The 26,791-nt window shown below is 49.1% G+C and overlaps 2 protein-coding genes and 1 long non-coding RNA gene across 3 annotated transcripts in view; 1 reads left to right on the forward strand and 2 right to left on the reverse strand.

Annotated features, from left to right (window-relative positions):
- Positions 1–24,458, forward strand: part of CCDC191 (coiled-coil domain containing 191) — a 29,938-nt gene extending 5,480 nt beyond the window's left edge. Inside the window, exons 4-17 of the mRNA XM_075854686.1 lie at positions 239–379; positions 737–912; positions 6,814–7,037; positions 7,985–8,135; positions 8,606–8,796; positions 14,438–14,675; positions 15,448–15,902; positions 16,156–16,247; positions 18,229–18,311; positions 18,387–18,488; positions 18,583–18,726; positions 22,003–22,155; positions 23,842–23,996; positions 24,117–24,458. Of these exons, the coding sequence (XP_075710801.1) occupies positions 239–379; positions 737–912; positions 6,814–7,037; positions 7,985–8,135; positions 8,606–8,796; positions 14,438–14,675; positions 15,448–15,902; positions 16,156–16,247; positions 18,229–18,311; positions 18,387–18,488; positions 18,583–18,726; positions 22,003–22,155; positions 23,842–23,996; positions 24,117–24,270 (2,459 nt within the window). The 3' untranslated portion in view covers positions 24,271–24,458. The remainder of the gene's footprint in view (positions 1–238; positions 380–736; positions 913–6,813; positions 7,038–7,984; positions 8,136–8,605; positions 8,797–14,437; positions 14,676–15,447; positions 15,903–16,155; positions 16,248–18,228; positions 18,312–18,386; positions 18,489–18,582; positions 18,727–22,002; positions 22,156–23,841; positions 23,997–24,116) is intronic.
- ATP6V1A (ATPase H+ transporting V1 subunit A) overlaps positions 1–26,791 on the reverse strand; it is an 80,538-nt gene that overhangs the window by 31,201 nt on the left and 22,546 nt on the right. The window lies entirely within an intron of this gene.
- Positions 196–1,894, reverse strand: LOC142743693 (uncharacterized). Its single transcript, XR_012881622.1, has 2 exons — positions 1,687–1,894; positions 196–750 (listed from the first exon to the last, which is right to left on the reverse strand). It is a non-coding gene; the product is annotated as an uncharacterized LOC142743693 (long non-coding RNA).

Consider the following 26,791-nt stretch of genomic DNA (forward strand, 5'->3'; position numbering starts at 1 on the left):
TCTGTGTCTGTATTAGTTATTTGAGTGGATTATGGTGTCCTGCTGTGAATGAGATGTATTCGCTGAAGCCTATGGTCATTAACACATCATTAATCGAGACAAGCTCCACCAACAGCAGCTTGTTTGAGGTTTCCCGACAGCAACACATTTTCTTTCTACACAAGTAAAAGAGGGATAAACTAATATTACAATGGATGATGGGGATGCAGTTTAATGGTATTAACTTCTAACTCTTCAGCCCAGAATCTGCTAAGCGAGTGGTTAAGCAATAAACTGAAACTGGAGCTTGCAAGTGACGATGACAATGAGCCGGAAGTGGACACCACCCAGCCAGCAAAACCGTCCCCTCCAGAGTTCATCAAGTACAACAGGTTTGATGGTATGTATATATGTCTCTATGACGAGGACAGTTCTGTGCCATGTGGGACCGTAATGGGGTCAAATATCACCCCTTGACTGTTGTCTTCCATACGTGCAGCATCAATGAACTTTTCACTGTGTGGCGCTACAGAGGTGGTGCACAGCAACACACGGGAGAAATCCACAGTCCTTATATCATTGTTCGTAAGGCCAGGTTCACTATACACAATTTGTGGTTCCCCCTTTTTCATGGGGAGGCGGAAATTAGACCAACCCTGCATCTTCCGACCTGTCTTACGATCACGAATTTCCATCACTTGAAATCTCCAATGCAACGTTCTTGTGTATCACATAATTCACTTCATGCTTTTTGCAGATCTCTACGATTATCTGGAGAAGGAAACCGAGAGCTCAAACACTCAGGATTTCATGCAGAAACTTCTACAGAAGGAAGTGGTGGATTCTGGGATATTGGACGATCTTAGGAGTGAGAATAGTAGAATCCCGAAACAGAGAGACCCAAGAGTCACCATGGAAGTGCGACACCAACAGGTGGGGTAAAGAATGACGCACTGTAATTACAGGGGGGTGGTCACGTGTAAGCGCTAATATGGATGGATCACATGACCGTGTAGTACATGCAAGCTGCAGGGTTATGACCTCGCTGCAATGTCTATTCGAGTCTATGCTCGTCTAAAATCAACTTCCCGTCTTATGAGAGGTAAAGATAATGGATGGCGCTCCTTGTTGAGATATGTCGGTGCTGTGAGGGGTCGGGTCGCGTCAACCCACAATTTATGCAAAAGGAAATAACCCAAGCACTCAAATATGTAAATAATTTGTGAAAAAAAATCTCTGGTTCTTTCAAAATTTCCAAAGATTAATTTTTTTTAACATTTTTCACATTTTTCAAGCTATGTATTAACTTGGTAGAAGTGGTATAGTAATAGTTATAACAGGCGATGTTTGACGTTTCGGCCTATCCCAGGCCTTTGTCACAATCGCTAAACTAGTGTAGAAAAGAAAAAGATAAAACCTAAACTATACAATAAAGTACATATACGTAAATCAATAACGACGTAAAATGAGATACCGGTGGATCTAGAACAATCAGGAAAAACGGCAAACAAATGAAATGAACATCGTCCTCAATGTGATCAAAGAGTGGAGTGAACAGTCCACAAAGGAGCAGTTAGAAGAATGGTAGATTATTTAGATGTCGGAGGGGTGTTGTCATAGGGCCCCTCAGGATCTCACCATGAGATACCGCTGGTGAGGAGATCTACAAAAAGACGAGATATGATGGTAGATAAAGGAGTTCAGTACCGGTCAGGAGGTGGCAGCTGCTATGGATGGATCCGGCGTCTCCTAAATGATGATGCGGTGCGCCTGTTATAAGTACTGGACGGATGTCCGTGTTACCGCGGAAGTGAGACGTGCGTGCGTGGCGTTGTGGATATCGCTGGAACGCGTGTTAACGCTAAGTGTGTAGTAGGACCGCAGGAGACGAGATATGGACTATTGGTAAGTACTAGAATGGAGCAAATGAGTGGATATAGAATGAATGATGTCACAGAGCAATAGGGACAATAAAGATAATAAATCTAATATGCGGGATGAAAGGGGGGGGGGAAAGAAAAGGAGCAAAGTGGGGGGGAGAGGAATACAGAAGGGAAAAAAGAGAGAAGAAGAAACAAAAAGGGGAGGGGAATAAAGGGAGGGGGAGGGAGAGGAAAAGGGGGGAGGGGGGAAAAAGTGCAAAAAGAGTGATGGAAAGGAAAAACCGGTTTTATGGTGCCTGTATCTGGTCGCATGACGGATGGTGTATTGTTCTAACGTGCCGATATGCAGAGTGATTAATACATGAACATCAGATCAGCCCAATAAGTTGTATTCCCTGATTAAACCTTTAGGTGTCAGAGTCCCCAGAGAGTGTCCAGGAGTCTCTTACTGATGACACCTGTATATGATCACCTTGTCTCAGCACCTGTATATGATCACCTTCTCTCCTCGTCTCAGCACCTGTATATGATCACCTTCTCTCCTTGTCTCGGCACCTGTATATGATCACCTTCTCTCCTCGGTCTCGGCACCTGTATATGATCACCTTCTCTCCTCGGTCTCGGCACCTGTATATGATCACCTTCTCTCCTTGTCTCGGCACCTGTATATGATCACCTTCTCTCCTCGGTCTCGGCACCTGTATATGATCACCTTCTCTCCTCGGTCTCGGCACCTGTATATGATCACCTCCTCTCCTCGGTCTCGGCACCTGTATATGATCACCTTCTCTCCTCATCTCAGCACCTGTATATGATCACCTCCTCTCCTTGTCTCGGCACCTGTATATGATCACCTCCTCTCCTCGTCTCAGCACCTGTATATAATCACCTCCTCTCCTTGTCTCGGCACCTGTATATAATCACCTCATCTCCTCGTCACGGCACCTGTATATGATCACCTTCTCTCCTCGTCTCGGCACCTGTATATGATCACCTTCTCTCCTTGTCTCGGCACCTGTATATGATCACCTCCTCTGCTCGGTCTCGGCACCTGTATATAATCACCTCCTCGGTCTCGGCACCTGTATATAATCACCTCCTCGGTCTCGGCACCTGTATATGATCACCTCCTCTCCCCGGTCTCGGCACCTGTATATGATCACCTCATCTCCTCGCTCTCGGTACCTGTATATGATCACCTTCTCTGCTCGCTCTCGGCACCTGTATATAATCACCTCCTCGGTCTCGGCACCTGTATATAATCACCTCCTCGGTCTCGGCACCTGTATATAATCACCTCCTCGGTCTCGGCACCTGTATATAATCACCTCCTCGGTCTCGGCACCTGTATATGATCACCTCCTCTCCCCGGTCTCGGCACCTGTATATGATCACCTCATCTCCTCGCTCTCGGTACCTGTATATGATCACCTTCTCTGCTCGCTCTCGGTACCTGTATATGATCACCTTCTCTGCTCGCTCTCGGCACCTGTATAGGATCACCTCCTCTCCTCGGTCTCGGCACCTGTATATGATCACCTCCTCTCCTCGGTCTCGGCACCTGTATAGGATCACCTCCTCTTCCCGGTCTCAGCACCTGTTCGATGACCCTGAATCTCAGTTGGGATAGCCGGTGATTCATTTTTGTGAAATGATCGGGTAAAGGTCGCCATCTTTTTTTGCACCGAATTGTGGATTTCTGGCTCGATATACGGTCTTTAATGTGTTGGGTTGATTCACCCCCGTACCCCAAACCACAGGGGCATTTGATGAGGTAAACAACAAAGTTAGAAGGAGACGTGAGATATCCCGTGACTGGAGAGGTTCTGTTACTGTGTGGGTGTTGGATGGTGTCACCTTCTATGATGTTAGAGCAGCGCAGACAGGGAATGTGCCTGAAGCTCGGCTTGTAGGAATATTTGCTTTGTGACCTTTGTGAGGCGGCCTATGACGCCTTTAAGCCCTGCACGCAAAATCACGTAACTGTACATGATGAGGGTTAAGGCGAAGTATGGAGCGTGCTCGCGTGCTGTGCGCGCTCCATACACAGCGGGTGACGGCACCTCACTGCAACAGTTCACTTTGATTTCGCCCATTTAACACCTTAAATGCCGCGATCAATCACGACCGCGGCATTTAAAGTGTTAGAATCAGGGGGGCGCCCCCCCAAACACGCGATTGCGCCCCCCCTTCCCACGGCACGATCGCCCGGTTACAACGGTTGCTATGGCAGCCTGGGGGCCAAACAAAAGCCCCCAGGTCCGCCATCTTTGTACTCCTATGAAGCGCTGCCCCCGGCCTGTCAGAATCACGCTATACTGTAATACAGTATCGCAGTATATCGTGCAAGCGATCTAACGATCGCTGCTTCAAGTCCTCTAGGGGGACTAATAAAAAAAGCGAAAAACAGTTAAATAAAGATTTTTGTTATGTTCCAAAAACAATAAAGTATAAAAAGTTAAAAAAAGTTAACATAACTGGTATCGCCGCGTCCGTAAAAGTCTGAACTATCACAATATAGCGCTGTTTAACCCGCTGGGTGAATGCCGTAAAAAATATATATATAAATCACGCAAATTGCTGTTTTTTGTCACCTGAGCGCTCCACAAAAGTGAAATGGAAAATGATCAAAAAGTCGCATATACCCCAAAATAGTATCAGTTAAAACTACAGCTCGCCCCGCAAAACGTAAGCCTTGACATCGCTAAATTTATGGAAAAATAAAAAAGTTCTGGCTCCCAGAATACGGCGACACAAAAGTGGTAAAACATAAAACAAAACATATAAATTTGGTATCGCCGTAATCGTATCAACCTGTAGAATAAGGTGAATATGTAGTTTTTACCGCCTGATGGACGGCGTAAAAACAAAACCCCCCAAAATATGACGTAATTGCTGTTTTTTGCCCATTTCACCCCACAAATAATTTTTTTTCAGCTTCCCAGTACATTATGCGGTACAATAAATGGTGCCATGAAAAACTACAACTTGTACCGCAAAAAACAAGCCCTCGTGTGGCGATATAGACGGAAACATAAAAAAATTATAGCTTTTGAAAGGTGGGGAGAAAAAAAACAAAGTGAAAATTTGGAAAGGGCTGCGTCCTGAAGGGGTTAATCAGACGATCACGGATGTTGGTTGGATGTGCGAAAGCCTCTATATGTGGGTGGGCAGTGTGTAAAATCGGCCAATGTTTGCGAATGATTTCTTGTAGTTTGGGGATTATTGGGTGATATGTGGGAACAAATGGTATTCTCGTCTGTAAGGCCGTGTTCACACGCTGAGTGAAAAATGTCTAAAAAAATACTGATATGAGACAGGACACTTATAATCTGAGGACAGAGCCTCTTTATTACTAGGACCACTGTTATCTACATTACAGCGCCGATCACATTATGTAGGAGACAGGGCACTTATAATGTGGTGACAGCCTCTTTATTACTAGGACCACTGTTATCTACATTACAGCGCCGATCACATCATGTACAATATAGGGCACTTATAATGTGGTGACAGCCTCTTTATTACTAGGACCACTGTTATCTACATTACAGCGCCGATCACATTATGTAGGAGATAGGGCACTTATAATCTGGTGATAGCCTCTTTATTACTAGGACCACTGTTATCTACATTACAGCGCCGATCACATTATGTAGGAGATAGGGCACTTATAATCTGGTGATAGCCTCTTTATTACTAGGACCACTGTTATCTACATTACAGCGCTGATCACATTATGTAGGAGACAGGGCACTTATAATGTGGTGACAGCCTCTTTATTACTAGGACCACTGTTATCTACATTACAGCGCTGATCACATTATGTAGGAGACAGGGCACTTATAATGTGGTGACAGCCTCTTTATTACTAGGACCACTGTTATCTACATTACAGCGCCGATCACATCATGTACAATATAGGGCACTTATAATGTGGTGACAGCCTCTTTATTACTAGGACCACTTTTATCTACATTACAGCGCCGATCACATTATGTACAATATAGGGCACTTATAATGTGGTGACAGAGCATCTTTATTACTAGGACCACTGTTATCTACATTACAGCGCCGATCACAATGTAGGAGACCGGGCACTTATAATCTGGTGACAGCTGCTTTAAGTTCCTCCCTCACCTGGTTCATGTAGACTAGAGAATGATTTAGAGAGTGTTGAGGGCCTTCCCAAATGTAGAATATGTCGTCAATATAACGATACCAACATCTAGCGTATTGCAAAAAATCTAAATTGGTGTAAACATATTCATCTTCAAATAATTCATGTGGTGGTGCAACGTTCCATCCCATGGCCGTGCCACAGGTTTGTATGGAGAATTCATCACCAAACATGAAAATGTTATCCTGTAGTATTAAATCTAGTAGTTTCAAGCCAAATATCATGGACTCATCAGTCATGTTGGCGGACGCTAGCGGTTGGGTGGTGGCTCGTATGCCCTTATCATGTTGGATTGAGGTATAAAGGCTGTTCACGTCAGAGGTTGCTAGAATACAGGATGGATTTATCACAGAATGTGTCTTAATCTTCTGAAGTAAATGGCCAGTATCCAATATAAAGGAGTATTTTCTCCAAGAAAATGGAGAGGGGTGAGAGGTTAAGGCTGATGTGCTGTCCCATGCTTTACATTGCAGCTTTGCTCCATTAGGGCTCTGCTTAGCTGCATAGTCTATTGGGAGTCTGTGTTAGTCTGAAATCCACCTTTTGTCTCCTCCTAGGCTCTGGCTGCCAGTCTGTCCCTCCCCCATGCTGTACACTGCAACACTGCTTTGCACAGGAAAAACCTTGCACACCTGCAGATTTTCTTATGACCAGATTCCATCCTAATTTACCAGAATACTGAATGTCATCCAGGCTGTAGTGTTTATAGACGTCTCGTATACTTTACCTTGAGATACAGGATTTTAATCAGATGTCACGTGATTTGCGCAGGTAAAGGAGAACCGGGCGCGGCGGCAGAGGGAGGTGGAGAGGCGGAGACAGGAGCTCGCTGTGAAGAGATCGGCGCTGTCAGAGGCGCAAATGCTGGTCCAGGAGGAGACCAAACAGAAAGCCCTGAAGGCCAAGAAAGAAGAGGACGAGATCCAGATCGAGATGGTGAAACTGCGCAAAGAAATGAGCGAACGCAAGAAAGTGATGGAGGAGGCGAGGAGAGCGTAAGAGAGGCGGCTGCAGGGACAGACTGCCATCTTCTACCCACAGGGGTCATCACCCAGCTTTCTTAGACTCCTGAATGGCAAATCTGTCCAGTTCTACAGGATTGAGATATGTGCTGATGTATAACTAGGCAGAATTGCCATTCAGGGGTTTGGGAAAGCTGGTGCAAAACTCCAGTTCAAGCCGTAATGATAACGAGGGCTGGGCGAGTACGACCTAAATCAAAATCATGACTAATTGAAAACGTAACCTCGATTACGTTTATTTAGACCACACCCCTATTTGCATACCCCTCCTCTAATTTGCATGCCACGCCATTGAATATCCCCTGAGCCTGCTGTATACTACTGTATATAATATACCCCCTGACACAGTATAATGCCCCCATAGCCCCCCCACACAGTCCCAATAGTGCCTAATTAAATAATAAAATAAGGACTTCCTCACCCCGTTCCCACGACCCGTGGAGGAGATTCTTCCGCTTGGCGCGGACAGGCGTGATGACGTCACTTTATTGCGTCTAGCTGTTCTGAGCCGCTCACGGCTCAGCACAGACAGGTGCGTTGCAGTGTCATCGCTGCGCCCGTCTGCGCCGAGCCGTGAGTGGCCGGCGTTACATTGTGAATGGTGGAGCTGACGGCCGTTTCCTGCTCCACTATTGGGTTCAGCTGTATCTGCGTCCTGAAGATGCAGATACAGTCTAAAGCGGGGCAGAAAAGCGAACCAACGAAACTGAATGCGCCAGATGATGTCGGTTTTCTGCGCCGAATTAAATGTTTTTTCGATTGTCCGTCCGTCCGTTCGTCCATGTTGGTTGTCACCCGACTCCCCAGAAACTCAGAACATCTGGATAGAATTTCTAGTGGCAGAAGACGACGGGTCGGGGGCTCCGACTACTCACCTGCCCGGTTCTATTCTCCTTATTCCTGAATTCTTTGGTTTCTAGAGAGTTCAGGAGACGAGAACTGGAGAGAAAGAATAAGAAGATTGTGGGGACGCGAGGAACGTCTCAGGAACGAGACCCGGAGAGGAGGAGACTCGAGAAACAAGCCAAGATCCAGGAGCTGCTCCACCAGATCTATGCCGAAAACCACGAGGTGAGAGCCCGGCCGATGATGCTGCAGCGACCGCCATGGTAAAGGGACACTAACCGTGCCGCCTTCTCTCCATGTATGGGGCTTGTGAATGCAATCTACTGCTCCCTGTTATCAGCCATTTCATACTGGCTCATTGACTGTAGGACAGGTGAATACTATCTATTGTTCCATGTTGTCAGCCACTTCTGGCTGGAGACACTGACTGTAGTATTCTTCAATTCCTAAGCTGGAAACATGAGGGTTTGCCCACAGAGAAGCTTGGAAACAAATTATAACCCGACCCTGGTGCCCCCCTCAGCGTGTCCATGGACAAGTGAGTCCGCTGGGTTCCTCACTATGGAGTCCTGCACCGTCCTGATGGGAGATTATAGCACATACTGGCATCATTATAACGTGCGGGACCTTTATCGTGGTATTACGCTCCTTCTAGTTCTCTACCCTCCTTATTTAGTCTTTGTATTAATTTCCAGTGCCTTCAGAAACACTTCTCCATCTGGTACAAGCTGGTCCTGGAGCGCAGGGTTAGGATGGGGAAGGCCCGGGCCCTGGCTGACTGGAAGCTTCAGCTGAGGACGTTTCGTGCCTGGAGGGACCACGTGTGGTCAGGGAAGATGGAACGGGAGACCCAGCAAATGGAGAAGGAGCTGCGGGATCAGAACCGGTACGTGCAGGATCGGACATCAAGATCAGATGTAACGTCCTCTATTCTGACCTCCCAAAATCATCATGTCCTCTGATCATTGTTCGTTCCTTTACCAGAACAATTGCTAAATTTTCAATGGTGACAACCAATTACTGCAGATGTTGTCAGAGCCCTGCCCCTTACCCACCCAGTAACAATATGGATTCTCCATCTCATTGTTGGGGTCCATGATCCCGTCCTGTTGGTTTATCGTGTGCTGCACATTCTGATGTTAGATTTTTAATTTCAAGGCTACCGGTCAGCACCGCGCCATAGGGCAATGTAAAGTCCCTGTAGACGGTGTCAGGTGTCACCTCTTCATTTTATAATTCGTTAAACATTGAAGCCATAAAATCTTTGCTGGAGTCGTGTCTCCTGATGCAGCGAATAACACGACCGGGGAAAACGGGGAACCGCTCAGGTCTGCACTGTGTCCGCCACTCTCTGGAGACTACAATGGAACCTTCCCCAAACCGTGACCCCAAAGTCAGAAGCTCCCGATCCTCTAGATCCGTGTAGCTGCAGCATGAGATTTTACTGGAAGTCAGGACCCGAACCCTGAAGACCCCGACCATTACTGCTCCTCCTCCAACAGACTGTAGACCCCCCGACTATTACTGCTCCTCCTCCACCACCAGACTGTAGACCCCCCCGACCATTACTGCTCCTCCACCAGACTAGACCCCGACCATTACTGCTCCTCCACACTGTAGACCCCGACCATTACTGCTCCTCCTCCACCAGACTGTAGCCCCCGACCATTACTGCTCCTCCTCCACCACACTGTAGACCCCGACCATTACTGCTCCACCACCAGACTGTAGACCCCCGACCATTACTGCTCCACCACCAGACTGTAGACCCCCGACCATTACTGCTCCTCCACCACCAGACTGTAGACCCCCCCGACGATTACTGCTCCTCCACCGCCAGACTGTAGACCCCCCCGACCATTACTGCTCCTCCTCCACCAGACTGTAGACCCCCGAACATTACTGCTCCTCCACCACCAGACTGAGGACCCCCGACCATTACTGCTCCTCCACCAGACTGTAGACCCCGACCATTACTGCTCCTCCACCACCAGACTGTAGACCCCGACCATTACTGCTCCTCCTCTACCAGACTGTAGACCCCCGACCATTACTGCTCCTCCTCCACCACACTGTAGACCCCGACCATTACTGCTCCTTCACCAGACTGTAGACCCCGACCATTACTGCTCCTTCACCAGACTGTAGACCCCGACCATTACTGCTCCTTCACCAGACTGTAGACCCCGACCATTACTGCTCCTCCACACTGTAGACCCCGACCATTACTGCTCCTCTCCCACCAGACTGTAGACCCCGACCATTACTGCTCCTCCCCCACCAGACTGTAGACCCCGACCATTACTGCTCCTCCCCCACCAGACTGTAGACCCCCGACCATTACTGCTCCTCCACCAGACTGTAGACCCCCGACCATTACTGCTCCTCCACCGCCAGACTGTAGACCCCCGACCATTACTGCTCCTCCACCGCCAGACTGTAGACCCCCGACCATTACTGCTCCTCCACCGCCAGACTGTAGACCCCCGACCATTACTGCTCCTCCACCGCCAGACTGTAGACCCCCGACCATTACTGCTCCTCCTCCACCGCCAGACTGTAGACCCCCGACCATTACTGCTCCTCCACCGCCAGACTGTAGACCCCCGACCATTACTGCTCCTCCTCCACCGCCAGACTGTAGACCCCCGACCATTACTGCTCCTCCACCGCCAGACTGTAGACCCCCGACCATTACTGCTCCTCCTCCACCAGACTGTAGACCCCCGACTATGACTGCTCCTCCACCAGACTGTAGACCCCCGACCATTACTGCTCCTCCTCCTCCACCAGACTGTAGACCCCCGACCATTACTGCTCCTCCACCGCCAGACTGTAGACCCCCCCGACCATTACTGCTCCTCCACCGCCAGACTGTAGACCCGACCATTACTGCTCCTCCTCCACCAGACTGTAGACCCCCGACCATTACTGCTCCTCCTCCGCCAGACTGTAGACCCCCGACCATTACTGCTCCTCCTCCGCCAGACTGTAGACCCCGACCATTACTGCTCCTCCTCCGCCAGACTGTAGACCCCCGACCATTACTGCTCCTCCGCCACCACACTGTAGACCCCGACCATTACTGCTCCTTCACCAGACTGTAGACCCCGACCATTACTGCTCCTTCACCAGACTGTAGACCCCGACCATTACTGCTCCTTCACCAGACTGTAGACCCCGACCATTACTGCTCCTCCCCCACCAGACTGTAGACCCCGACCATTACTGCTCCTCCCCCACCAGACTGTAGACCCCGACCATTACTGCTCCTCCCCCACCAGACTGTAGACCCCGACCATTACTGCTCCTCCCCCACCAGACTGTAGACCCCGACCATTACTGCTCCTCCCCCACCAGACTGTAGACCCCGACCATTACTGCTCCTCCCCCACCAGACTGTAGACCCCCGACCATTACTGCTCCTCCCCCGCCAGACTGTAGACCCCCGACCATTACTGCTCCTCCACCGCCAGACTGTAGACCCCCGACCATTACTGCTCCTCCACCGCCAGACTGTAGACCCCCGACCATTACTGCTCCTCCACCGCCAGACTGTAGACCCCCGACCATTACTGCTCCTCCACCGCCAGACTGTAGACCCCCGACCATTACTGCTCCTCCACCGCCAGACTGTAGACCCCCGACCATTACTGCTCCTCCACCGCCAGACTGTAGACCCCCGACCATTACTGCTCCTCCACCGCCAGACTGTAGACCCCCGACCATTACTGCTCCTCCTCCACTGCCAGACTGTAGACCCCCGACCATTACTGCTCCTCCTCCACCGCCAGACTGTAGACCCCCGACCATTACTGCTCCTCCTCCACCAGACTGTAGACCCCCGACCATGACTGCTCCTCCACCAGACTGTAGACCCCCGACCATTACTGCTCCTCCACCACCGCCAGACTGTAGACCCCCGACCATTACTGCTCCTCCTCCACCGCCAGACTGTAGACCCCCGACCATTACTGCTCCTCCTCCACCGCCAGACTGTAGACCCCCGACCATTACTGCTCCTCCTCCACCAGACTGTAGACCCCTGACCATGACTGCTCCTCCACCAGACTGTAGACCCCCGACCATTACTGCTCCTCCTCCTCCTCCACCAGACTGTAGACCCCCGACCATTACTGCTCCTCCACCACCAGACTGTAGACCCCCGACCATTACTGCTCCTCCACCAGACTGTAGACCCCCGACCATTACTGCTCCTCCACCGCCAGACTGTAGACCCCCGACCATTACTGCTCCTCCACCGCCAGACTGTAGACCCCCGACCATTATGTCTCCTCCACCAGACTGTAGACCCCTGACCATTACTGCTCCCCCTCCACCAGACTGTAGACCCCCGACCATTACTGCTCCTCCCCCGCCAGACTGTAGACCCCCGACCATTACTGCTCCTCCACCACCAGACTGTAGACCCCGACCATTACGTCTCCTCCACCAGACTGTAGACCCCCGACCATTACTGCTCCTCCACCGCCAGACTGTAGACCCCCCGACTATTACTGCTCCTCCTCCAACAGACTGTAGACCCCCGACCATTACTGCTCCTCCACCAGACTGTAGACCCCGACCATTACTGCTCCTCCACACTGTAGACCCCGACCATTACTGCTCCTCCTCCACCAGACTGTAGACCCCGACCATTACTGCTCCTCCACCACCAGACTGTAGACCCCCGACCATTACTGCTCCTCCACCGCCAGACTGTAGACCCCCGACCATTACTGCTCCTCCACCGCCAGACTGTAGACCCCCGACCATTACTGCTCCTCCCCCACCAGACTGTAGACCCCGTCCATTACTGCTCCTCCCCCACCAGACTGTAGACCCCGACCATTACTGCTCCTCCACCAGACTGTAGACCCCCGACCATTACTGCTCCTCCACCGCCAGACTGTAGACCCCGACCATTACTGCTCCTCCACCGCCAGACTGTAGACCCCCGACCATTACTGCTCCTCCTCCACCGCCAGACTGTAGACCCCCGACCATTACTGCTCCTCCTCCACTGCCAGACTGTAGACCCCCGACCATTACTGCTCCTCCACCACCAGACTGTAGACCCCCGACCATTACTGCTCCTCCTCCACCAGACTGTAGACCCCCGACCATTACTGCTCCTCCTCCACCAGACTGTAGACCCCGACCATTACGTCTCCTCCACCAGACTGTAGACCCCCGACCATTACTGCTCCTCCTCCACCAGACTGTAGACCCCCGACCATTACTGCTCCTCCACCACCAGACTGTAGATCCCCGACCATTACTGCTCTTCCACCAGACTGTAGACCCCCGACCATGACTGCTGCTCCACCACCAGACTGTAGACCCCCGACCATTACTGCTCCTCCTCCACCAGACTGTAGACCCCCGACCATTACTGCTCCTCCTCCACCAGACTGTAGACCCCCGACCATTACTGCTCCTCCACCACCAGACTGTAGACCCCCGACCATTACTGCTCCTCTACCAGACTGTAGACCCCCGACCATTACTGCTCCTCCACCAGACTGTAGACCCCCGACCATGACTGCTCCTCCACCACCAGACTGTAGACCCCCGACCATTACTGCTCCTCCTCCACCAGACTGTAGACCCCCGACCATTACTGCTCCTCCTCCACCAGACTGTAGACCCCCGACCATTACTGCTCCTCCTCCACCAGACTGTAGACCCCCGACCATTACTGCTCCTCCACCACCAGACTGTAGACCCCGACCATTACTGCTCCTCCACCACCAGACTGTAGACCCCCGACCATTACTGCTCCTCCACCGCCAGACTGTAGACCCCCGACCATTACTGCTCCTCCACCGCCAGACTGTAGACCCCGACCATTACTGCTCCTCCACCAGACTGTAGACCCCCGACCATTACTGCTCCTCCACCAGACTGTAGACCCCCGACCATTACTGCTCCTCCTCCACCAGACTGTAGACCCCCGACCATTACTGCTCCTCCACCACCAGACTGTAGACCCCCGACCATTACTACTCCTCCTCCACCAGACTGTAGACCCCGACCGTTACTGCTCCTCCACCACCAGACTGTAGACCCCCGACCATTACTGCTCCTCCACCAGACTGTAGACCCCGACCATTACGTCTCCTCCACCAGACTGTAGACCCCGACCATTACTGCTCCTCCACCACCAGACTGTAGACCCCGACCATTACTTCTCCTCCACCAGACTGTAGACCCCGACCATTACTGCTCCTCCACCAGACTGTAGAACCCCGACCATTACTGTTGTGTGGTCACCTTATCATGGCCGTTGCTGCTCCTGGAAGTCTCGGTATCGGGGGTCTAGCAGGGCAGGAGGTGACGTCCTATGTCAGGGTGACCGTCACTGAGCTGTATGACCTGTTAACAGTGGGTTCGGGTGAAAAGACTGAACCCCACTATGTAGGAGGTGCACATGTTTCACTATTCTGGCTGCTGGGATATGTCCTGGCTGTACTGTATTCCACACACCATTGTATATGTGACGTCTCCTTTGTACATCTCTCCAGGAAACGACAGGCCGCGGCCGACTGCTACAACAAACGCCTCCTGCGCCGCTGCCTGATAGAGTGGCAGCTCTGGGGTCGAGGGGAGAAGGAGAAGAGAGAGCTGGAGGCTCGGAGAGAGGAGACTAAGAGGAAGATGGCAGCTCTCCTGGATGCAGCGTCATCTGTCGGGGGCCACAAACAGAGCAATGAAGATCAGAGGGAGGCGACTGTCGGCAGCCACGAGACCACCGAGCCAAAGGTAAAAACTCCTGTCACCATACTACGTAGGATGTAACATAGGGTTAATTCATATGTAAAGGGGCTGTGCTTTGTCCCCTATTAAGGCATATGGATGTCCTAGAAGGAAGTTCGCCGCTAAGGACCCCACATTATTAGTAGAGAGTCCAGATCACTACAGATTACATGTTCCATCACAGCGGCACCCCCAGTGAAGAACCCTGCCGTCCACCACTCCTCAGCCTGAAACGGCTGATAACAGGGAGCAATAGATTGTACTCGCCTATCCTACAGTCATCCTCTCTCCAACATGAAGTGGTTGATAACAGAGAACAATCAATTGTATTAAACTATGCAACAAATAGACTAAAGATCCCGCAGGTGTAGTTTCCTTAATGTGGGTGCATTTACTTCTCCTTCCTCATGGTGGCGCTGCTGTTATTCCATATAAAACAGGTTTGACACTAGAACGGGTCACTTTCTTGGTGGGGGGCTTACAAACGGAAACCTTTTCTTTGTGCGATTCAACTTATTTCAATGGAATCTACAATGTAAACGATCTGGAGCCATTATGAATTGAATCGCAAGTCGGATCATCATCCTCATCATCATCATCCTCATCATCATCATCATCACTTGTAAATCTGTGGAAAAATTGGAATCACAAACTTTAGTTCTAAGTCATGAGTTTTGCGGATTTCCTTCTGATTGTGATTAGTTTTGGCAGGGATCTTGCCCCCAGAGCTGGCATCCCCCTTTACCACACCATATGACTGTCTCCTGATGATTTGTAGGTGGACAGCGGCAGCGGGAAGACTGAAGCGCCGGTCACGTCCCACAAGAAGACGGCAGAGAAACTGACAGCTGGTCCCAGGCACGCCTGGCAGGTGACACCCCAGCACGCATCCCTCACCCCTGAAGAGCTGCAGCAGCATCGCCTGCAGCCGCGCGCTGCCCCGCAGGGGTCCGACCACAGCAGGAAGATTCCGCCTTACGGGGAAAACTTTGAGAACCGTCACATCTTCCAGCAGAAGCTGATCGAGGAGCAGAGGCGGCAGCTGCAGGAGCAGAAAGACACGATCCTGGGCCTAGTGGAGAACCAAAAACTGATGATCGCCAAGCAGGAAGCCAAAACCGCCAGCGCTGTGACTGCTGAACTGTCCGGCCGCCTCTTTCCTGCCAAGAACATCCACAGGACTGGCGGTGACCCTTCTACCCAGAGCCCCCCTGCACATGAGACCCCTCACAGGTACCAACGAAAACACCAACCCCATATATTCATCTCTATGTAACAGAGCGTTTCCTGTCAGTGATTAGTTCTATCCGATCCTGCGATATAACCGCCATTTCTACTGCCAGGGGGGATGTCGTCCCCCCCCCATCACAAACCTGCCCAATAACGATGTGAGCCCTCAGTATTACCACATAACTCGACAATATGCCATTCAGGACTCCAGATACCATACATTGTCACCCAGCTTTTCTAAACTGTGTCTTCTTAGATCTGAACACGCCAGCACAAGCCCCGCCCACAGCGCTGTGTCCATGTCAAGAAGAGCTGGCGGATCCTCCAACCCTCATCCTGCGGTATTAGGTATAAACCAGAAGCTGAAATAGATCTAATAGGAGCATCAGGGAGGGGGATCAGAGGGAAGGAGGACGTGGAGTGTAAAGAGACGCTCCTCTGTCCACTATTATGGCATATGGATGTCATAGAAGGGGGTTCCCTGCTAAGGACCCCACATTATTGTGAAGCATGTGTAGTGTCGCATTCACTCAGAGGGAGGACGCGTAGTGTCGCAGTCCAGAGGGAGGGAGGACGCGTAGTGTCGCGGTCCAGAGGGAGGGAGGACGCGTAGTGTCGCGGTCCAGAGGGAGGGCGCGTAGTGTCGCAGTCCAGAGGGAGGGAGGACAGGTAGTGTCGCAGTCCAGAGGGAGGGAGGACGCGTAGTGTCGCGGTCCAGAGGGAGGGAGGACGCGTAGTGTCGCGGTCCAGAGGGAGGGCGCGTAGTGTCGCAGTCCAGAGGGAGGGAGGACAGGTAGTGTCGCAGTCCAGAGGGAGGGAGGACGCGTAGTGTCGCCCAGATGGAGGGAGGAGGTGTAGTGTCGCTCAGAGGGAGGGAGGACGCGTAGTGTCGCCCAGATGGAGGGAGGAGGTGTAGTGTCGCTCAGAGGGAGGGAGGACAGGTAGTGTCGCAGTCCAGAGGGAGGGAGGATGCGTAGTGTCGCCCAGATGGAGGGAGGAGGTGTAGTGTCGCTCAGAGGGAGGGAGGACGCGTAGTGTCGCCCAGATGGAGGGAGGAGGTGTAGTGTCGCTCAGAGGGAGGGAGGACGCGTAGTGTCGCCCAGATGGAGGGAGGAGGTGTAGTGTCGCTCAGAGGGAGGGAGGACGCGTAGTGTCGCTCAGAGGGAGGGAGGACGCGTAGTGTCGCAGTCCAGAGGGAGGGAGGATGCGTAGTGTCGCTCAGAGGGAGGGAGGACGCGTAGTGTCGCTCAGAGGGAGGGAGGACGCGTAGTGTCGCAGTCCAGAGGGAGGGAGGACGCGTAGTGTCGCTCAGAGGGAGGGAGGACGCGTAGTGTCGCAGTCCAGAGGGAGGGAGGACGCGTAGTGTCGCCCAGATGGAGGGAGGACGCGTAGTGTCGCTCAGAGGGAGGGAGGATGCGTAGTGTCGCCCAGATGGAGGGAGGAGGTGTAGTGTCGCTCAGAGGGAGGGAGGATGCGTAGTGTCGCCCAGATGGAGGGAGGAGGTGTAGTGTCGCTCAGAGGGAGGGAGGATGCGTAGTGTCGCCCAGATGGAGGGAGGAGGTGTAGTGTCGCTCAGATGGAGGGAGGAGGTGTAGTGTCGCTCAGAGGGAGGGAGGATGCGTAGTGTCGCCCAGATGGAGGGAGGAGGTGTAGTGTCGCTCAGATGGAGGGAGGAGGTGTAGTGTCGCTCAGATGGAGGGAGGACGCGTAGTGTCGCTCAGATGGAGGACGCGTAGTGTCGCTCAGATGGAGGGAGGAGGTGTAGTGTCGCTCAGAGGGAGGGAGGACGCGTAGTGTCGCTCAGATGGAGGGAGGAGGCGTAGTGTCGCAGTCCAGAGGGAGGACACGCTCTCTCTTAGGCCCTGTTCACACAGAGTTTTTTGCAGGAAGAATATTCTGCCTCAAAATTCCGCCTCAAAGTTTGGGATTTTGAGGCAGATTTTGAAATGCCTGCACGCCGTTTGCCACGATTTTCTCGCGCCCATTGAGTGCTATGGGCAAAAAACGCAGCGAAATACGCTTTCTCTGCCTCCCATTGATGTCAATGGGAGGTCAGAGGCGAAAACGCCCGAAGATAGGGTATGATGCTTATTTTTACCATGAGACGGTTTTTCCGCTCTAGGTAAAAAAACGTCTCTGCCTCCCATTCAAATCAATGGGAGGTTTTTTTGGCACGGTTTCCGTGTCAAAAAAAGTGTAAAATAACTCTGTGTGAACAGGGCCTTAGTGTGACAGTAGCTCGGCAGAGGGGACAGCGGCGCAGTTTTTCAGATGCTGCATTTTTGTGATCTTTTTGCTGTCAGTGATTTCTGCTAATCTCTCGTTACAGCCATGGAGGAGAGGGCAGCGCAGCGCGCAGAAAAGAGGCGGTTACTGGAAGAGACCAAGAGAAGGCGAGAGGAGGAGAAACTGGTGAGGAAGCCCACAATTACCTGGTCACGTTATATGTGAGACGTCATTAGGTGACTTCATATGTCCCCCCTACAGGCCCAGCTGCGGGCGGCAGAGGAACAGAGGCTGCGGGTGGAGTCCGCAGAGAAGGAGGCGCAGCTGCAGAGGAAGAGGGAGGAGAAGTGGCTGCAGAGACAGGTAATATTCCTCCGGGAACCGCTGTTGTCACGCTGCTCTCGGGTGTGAGATGAAGGATCGCTGTGGTCACTGGTCCAAATCTTTAATCTAATAGAAAGAAGAGGAGAAGCAGAAAAGGCTACAGAGAGAGCAGGACCTCCTGGAGAAAGCGAGGCTGCACAATGCCAGGCGGCTGCTGCGGTCCTGGGGCCTGGAACCCTGGAGGAAGCTGCTGGTGCAGCGCAGAGATAATGTGGAGGTAACGGCACAGCCGGCGCTGGTACTGCTGGAGCGGTAAAGGATTCATAAACTTTTTTTCCCCACTATTTGGATGCTGCAGCTTTGGAGAATATTGGAAATTGTTTTATCAGCATAATATGGAATGGAGAGAGGAGCCTGAAACAATGTGACAACACCCCTGCTCTCTCCATTAAGACCATACACGTTACTTTTATAATGTCTGTATGAAGGCAGTGAGAAAACACCGGTATATTCTACTGCTCTCCTCAATGACCTGAAGTCAGAGCCGAAAGTATCACAGCCTTTCTTGCTTGTTCAGTGTCTGCAAAGTGTTTACGCTACTGATTTGTACTCTGCGAAGTGTTAACATAATTCCTACCACAGATTACTGTACAGTCTCCCTGCCTTAGTGGGTGTCTGGCCACAGGCTTGCAGAACTTGTGAGTGCAGCTCTGGAGTATAATACAGGATGTAACTCAGGATCAGTACAGGATAAGTAATGTAATGTATGTACACAGTGATTCCACCAGCAGAATAGTGAGTGCAGCTCTGGAGTATAATACAGGATGTAACTCAGGATCAGTACAGGATAAGTAATGTAATGTATGTACACAGTGATTCCACCAGCAGAATAGTGAGTGCAGCTCTGGAGTATAATACAGGATGTAACTGAGGATCAGTACAGGATAAGTAATGTAATGTATGTACACAGTGAATCCACCAGCAGAATAGTGAGTGCAGCTCTGAAGTGTAATACAGGTGTAACTCAGGATCAGTACAGGATAACTAATGTACGTACACAGTGACTCCACCAGCAGAATAGTGAGTGCAGCTCTGGAGTATAATACAGGATGTAACTCAGGATCAGTACAGGATAAGTAATGTAATGTATGTACACAGTGACTCCACCAGCAGAATAGTGAGTGCGGCTCTGGAGTATAATACAGGATGTAACTCCGGATCAGTACAGAATCTGTAATGTAATGTATGTACACAGTGACTCCACCAGCAGAATAGTGAGTGCAGCTCTGGAGTATAATACAGAATATAACTCAGGATCAGTACAGGATAAGTAATGTAATGTATGTACACAGTGACTCCACCAGCAGAATAGTGAGTGCAGCTCTGGAGTATAATACAGGATATAACTCAGGATCAGTACAGGATAAGTAATGTAATGTATGTACACAGTGACTCCACCAGCAGAATAGTCAGTGCAGCTCTGGAGTATAATACAGGATGTAACTCAGGATCAGTACAGGATAAGTAATGTAATGTATGTACAAGGTGACTTCACCAGCAAAATAGTGAGTGCAGCTCTGGAGTATAATACAGAATATAACTCAGGATCAGTACAGGATAAGTAATGTAATGTATGTACACAGTGACTCCACCAGCAGGATAGTGAGTGCAGCTCTGGAGTATAATACAGGATGTAACTCAGGATCAGTACAGGATAAGTAATGTAATGTATGTACACAGTGACTCCACCAGCAGAATAGTGAGTGCAGCTCTGGAGTATAATACAGGATATAACTCAGGATCAGTACAGGATAAGTAATGTAATGTATGTACACAGTGACTCCACCAGCAGAATAGTCAGTGCAGCTCTGGAGTATAATACAGGATACAACTCAGGATCAGTACAGGATAAATAATGTAATGTATGTACACAGTGACTCCACCAGCAGAATAGTGAGTACAGCTCTGGAGTATAATACAGAATATAACTCCGGATCAGTACAGGATAAGTAATGTAATGTATGTACACAGTGACCACCAGCAGAATAGTGAGTGCAGCTCTGGAGTATAATACAGGATGTAACTCAGGATCAGTACAGGATAAGTAATGTAATGTATGTACACAGTGACTCCACCAGCAGAATAGTGAGTACAGCTCTGGAGTATAATACAGGATGTAACTCGGGATCAGTACAGGATAAGTAATGTAATGTATGTACACAGTGACTCCACCAGCAGAATAGTGAGTACAGCTCTGGAGTATAATACATGATGTAACTCAGGATCAGTACAGGATAAGTAATGTAATGTATGTACACAGTGACTCCACCAGCAGAATAGTGATTACAGCTCTGGAGTATAATACAGGATGTAACTCAGGATCAGTACACGATAAGTAATGTAATGTATGTACACAGTGACTCCACCAGCAGAATAGTGAGTGCAGCTCTCGAGTATACTACAGGATATAACTCAGGTTCAGTACAGGATAAGTAATGTAATGTATGTACACAGTGACTCCACCAGCAGAATAGTGAGTGCAGCTCTGGAGTATAATACAGGATGTAACTCAGGATCAGTACAGGATAAGTAATATAATGTATGTACACAGTGACTCCACCAGCAGAATAGTGAGTACAGCTCTGGAGTATAATACAGGATATAACTCAGGATCAGTACAGAATAAGTAATGTAATGTATGTACACAGTGACTCCACCAGCAGAATAGTGAGTGCAGCTCTCGAGTATAATACAGGATATAACTCAGGTTCAGTACAGGATAAGTAATGTAATGTATGTACACAGTGACTCCACCAGCAGAATAGTGAGTGCAGCTCTGGAGTATAATACAGGATGTAACTCAGGATCAGTACAGGATAAGTAATATAATGTATGTACACAGTGACTCCACCAGCAGAATAGTGAGTACAGCTCTGGAGTATAATACAGGATATAACTCAGGATCAGTACAGAATAAGTAATGTAATGTATGTGCACAGTGACTCCACCAGCAGAATAGTGAGTGTAGCTCTGGAGTATAATACAGGATGTAACTCAGGATCAGTACAGGATAAGTAATATAATGTATGTACACAGTGACTCCACCAGCAGAATAGTGAGTACAGCTCTGGAGTATAATACAGGATATAACTCAGGATCAGTACAGGATAAGTAATGTAATGTATGTGCACAGTGACTCCACCAGCAGAATAGTGAGTGTAGCTCTGGAGTATAATACAGGATGTAGCTCAGGATCAGTACAGGATAAGTAATGTAATGTAGGTACACAGTGACTCCACAAGCAGAATAGTGAGTACAGCTCTGGAGTATAATACAGGATATAACTCAGGATCAGTACAGGATAAGTAATGTATGATCTGTGTGTGTGTATGTGTGTGTGTGTGTGTGTGTGTGTGTGTGTGTGTGTATATATATATATATATAATTTGTGTTATGTTATTTGTTTGCTATTTACTAAGCCTTTAACAGGCTCCTTAACCTCGTCCATTATAATAATCTGATATCTCTTTAATTCCATCTTCCTCCTGTCTAGCGGGCAGAGTCTCATTACTGCCGTGTCCTCCTGAGACGTGGCCTCATGTGCTGGTCACAAGCAGTGAAGAAGATCATGGCCGAGAAGATCCAACGGGCAGAACATCTGGGCACCATGTTGGTCTTACGGAGAACTTTCCAGCACTGGCTCCAGGTGAGTTGTGTCGCTCCCTCAGACATTGGGAACATGATCATCTTCAAGCAGCTCCTGCTAAGTTGTCTTCTTTAGTCTATATAAAATATAATAGAGGGGTCTCCTGCTTGGGACCCCTCCTCTATTAGAAGCAGCTGAGGACCACTACATAGTGCAGCTCCTCTGGAGGACCCGGAGCCTCCGTACATTACACGGCCATCTATTGATAGTAATGGAGACTGGGTAATGCTCCATTTCCCCTGCAGTGCCGCCCCTAGCAGGACCCCCCTCATCTCATTATAGGGGAGGCTACTGCTGATCAGAGGACTACCCCTTTAACCCTTTTGCTGCCACTATTGACATACACTGATCAATCCTGAATTACAAAATGACCCACACATTTTCTGAATGTAGACGCCCGGCAGATTGTAAAAATGCCTCCCAGCACTGAGCGCACCTTGGCACACCCTGGGCGCCTTCATGCAATTTTTGCATCGAAGTGTAACCCTGTATAAAATATCTTAAACCAAGCGGTGCCTGAGACACGCACATCATCTCCCAAAAATAAAAGTTCACGATGTGCAGAGTTCATGTATGCCACAAATACCACATAACCACCAGGACTGAAGACACCAAAAAATCTCCACCATCGAGTTACCGGTAAACATTTAGGGAGATAAAAAATAGTCTGATTAGGAGAAGGGGGTCACAAAAATTATTCCCCCCCCCCCCTGAATGTGGGAGTCAGAAAGCACATGACCTCTCTGATAGGGGAGACGGGTGATAACATGAAGAGAAGTTCCTGCATCCCCTCCCCCGGGTCACAGGATGTAAGGGGAGAGATGATGATAACCGGCCGTGATCTCTCTTCCTGCTCTCACATGCAGTTTTCTCCTTCCACCTCCTCCCTACACAGACACAGAACATAAAACTTTTCATCCTACCCCGACTTTTCTGGGCTTTAATATGATCCCTACATTTTAGCCTTTATATTTTAGTCATGGCCAGCGTTTAACCTCATGATGTACACCGTGATTCCACCAGCAGAATAGTGAGTGCAGCTCTGGAGTATAATACAGGATATAACTCAGGATCAGTACAGGATAAGTAATGTATGTACACAGTGACTCCACCAGCAGAATAGTGAGTGCAGCTCTGGAGTATAATACAGGATGTAACTCAGGATCAGTACAGGATAAGTAATGTATGTACACAGTGACTCCACCAGCAGAATAGTGAGTGCAGCTCTGGAGTATAATACAGGATGTAACTCAGGATCAGTAAAGGATAAGTAATGTAATGTATGTACACAGTGACTCCACCAGCAGAATAGTGAGTGCAGCTCTGGAGTAGAATACAGGATGTAACTCAGGATCAGTACAGGATAAGTAATGTATGTACACAGTGATTCCACCAGCAGAATAGTGAGTGCAGCTCTGGAGTATAATACAGGATGTAACTCAGGATCAGTACAGGATAAGTAATGTAATGTATGTACACCGTGATTCCACCAGCAGAATAGTGAGTGCAGCTCTGGAGTATAAAACAGGATAGGTCTAAAAAGGGTTCAGTCCATCCGTTGTTTAGATAAAATCCCAAAGTCTGCGTTCTGGCAAAAACTGCTGACGATCCAGAAAATCGCCAGATTCCAGAGTTTTACGTTGCGGTCGCCCATAGTTCTGCGTGACGCAATAACTTGTGTTTCAGTACAAGGACCACCTGTCCATCCAGGAGGAGAGAGCAGCGCGGCGCCACAGGGCGAATCTCCGGAGAAAGACGTTCCTGGCCTGGCTGAATTTGGCACAGGAGGAGAAGATGGCGAGGTGGGAAAAGCAGAGGATGGCAGCGGAGCACAACCAGAGGTGGGTGGAGAGGAGCTCAGAGGGCGGGTCCTGCTGCTGCACTGAATACCCCTCAGGAGCGCTGCAGAATAGGGAATACGGTGCAGCACTGTCCTCATTACTGACCCCATTGTCTTCCAGGCGGCTCCTTCTAAACGCACTCAGGACATGGAGACGGTTCCCAAAAGTGATGAAAGATCTGAGATTACAGGAGGAGCGCAGAGAGACGCTGAGGAAGAAAGTGGCCGACATCCTCCCCGACTTCAGGATGAGCCCAGACAACAGAGAACTGTAAGACAGACAGACGGATCATAACCACCATCATCTGCACCAAACACAATGTACAGAACGCTTTTAATGTAAATACTTGTTGATTTTTAAATGGTGTAATTTTATTAGTAAAATAGAAATTTCCTTTTAGTAGAAATTATTTTCCTTTTGATCATCTGCAAATGGTCAGTGATTATTCGTGGCTGTATCTCAAGAAACCCAGTGCTAATATACAAAATGTGTCACTGTGTACATACCGGACAATACTTCTACTAATCCTGGGTTACATCCTGTATTATACTCCAGAGCTGCACTCACTATTCTGCTGGTGGAGCCACTATGTACATACATTACTTATCCTGTACTGATCCTGAGTTACATCCTGTATTATACTCCAGAGCTGCACTCACTATTCTGCTGGTGGAGTCACTGTGTACATACATTACATTACTTATCCTGTACTGATCCTGAGTTACATCCTGTATTATACTCCAGAGCTGCACTCACTATTCTGCTGGTGGAGTCACTGTGTACATACATTACATTACCTATCCTGTACTGATCCTGAGTTAAATCCTGTATTAGACTCCAGAGCTGCACTCACTATTCTGCTAGTGGAGTCACTGTGTACATACATTACATTACCTATCCTGTACTGATCCTGAGTTACATCCTGTATTATACTCCAGAGCTGCACTCACTATTCTGCTGGTGGAGTCACTGTGTATATACATTACATTACTGATCCTGAGTTATATCCTGTATTATACTCCAGAGCTGCACTCACTATTCTGCTGGTGGAGTCACTGTGTACATGCATTACATTACTTATCCTGTACTGATTCTGAGTTACATCCTGTATTATACTCCAGAGCTGCACTCACTATTCTGCTGGTGGAGTCACTGTGTATATACATTACATTACTGATCCTGAATTACATCCTGTATTATACTCCAGAGCTGCACTCTCTATTCTGCTGGTGGAGTCACTGTGTACATACATTACATTACTTATCCTGTACTGATCCTGAGTTACATCCTGTATTATACTCCGGAGCTGCACTCACTATTCTGCTGGTGGAGTCACTGTGTACATACATTACATTACTTATCCTGAGTTATATCCTGTATTATACTCCAGAGCTGAACTCCCTATTCATGATATTTCCTGTGTCTCCAGAGGGTAACACTAGCGCTGATAACCCGAAATATCGCACCGCAGTTTACTGCAATTGTGCAGTGTGATAATGCTGGTGTAGACTTTTATCGTGGATTCTGACTCCGTAGTGACGTTACGTTTTTTTTTATTTGGAAACCCCTCCCCCGGTAATATATTCTATTTATTCTTTTCAGTGTCGGCTGTGTTATCAGTGGCGGTAGTGGCTTCACATGCAGCGGGTTTTTTTGGCTAGGTGTTCGCGTGTGGTCATTGGGCTTTTTCTCCCATCGACCTCCATAGGTTTGTTACGTTTTGTTTTTTTATGGCGTTTTTTAGAATAAATCGTGTGTTGCAATGAGTTGTTGTTTTTTTTGGCCAATAATCTGTTACACGCAGTGTGTGATGGAAACCTGCGCCACTTTCCCACGGTCGTTTCTGGTCAGTACGTGGAATATATAACCAGGAGCGGAATATATACAGAGATTTATAGGGGAGAGATTTGCGCCTCTTCTGTGGTTTAGATCCACTCCAAGTTTTTGCTTCTTTTACTGGTGTAACCTCATGACCAGTGGCTCCAGCTTAGCTGCATTGTCTTTTGGAGTCTGAGGTAGTTGGAAATCAACTTCCTGTCTCATCAGAGGCTCAGGATGGCGCTCTGTCATTCCCATGCTTTATACTGCAGCTCTGCTTCTCCATTGAGGTCTATGGGTGAAAAACCCCATGAACTGCAAGCTAAGATATAGCCCAAAAAAAACTGCGTGTGAAGAAAGAAAGAGATTATAAAGTACAAGCAACTCGGAAGAAAAAGATGATCAGACTCATGTGAATACAATCTATTGCTCCCTGTTATCGGCCATTTCAGGCTGGGGAGGGTCTGACTGTAGGGTTCAGTGACCGAAAGTGTAGAAACCTCCCATACGATCACTATCGTATATCGCATATCTGGTGCTGAGAACCTCCAGAAACCGTAACATAAATGTGTCTGATATCAGCCGCTCCTCTTATATCACTGCTGTACTATTATATCCTACAGTCCTTACAGCTATATATGTGACTGATATCAGCCGCTCCTCTTATATCACTGCTGTGCTATTATATCCTCCAGTCCTTACATCTATATATGTGACTGATATCAGCCGCTCCTCTTATATCACTGCTGTACTATTATACCCTCCAGTACTTACATCTATATATGTGACTGATATCTGCCGCTCCTCTTATATCACTGCTGTACTATTATATCCTTCAGTCCTTACATCTATATATGTGACTGATATCAGCCGCTCCTCTTATAACACTGCTGTACTATTATATCCTCCAGTCCTTACATCTATATATGTGACTGATATCTGCCGCTCCTCTTATATCACTGCTGTACTATTATATC

The sequence above is a fragment of the Rhinoderma darwinii genome, chromosome 2 (genome assembly GCF_050947455.1).
Source record: "Rhinoderma darwinii isolate aRhiDar2 chromosome 2, aRhiDar2.hap1, whole genome shotgun sequence".
NCBI classification, from domain to species: Eukaryota; Metazoa; Chordata; class Amphibia; order Anura; family Rhinodermatidae; genus Rhinoderma; species Rhinoderma darwinii.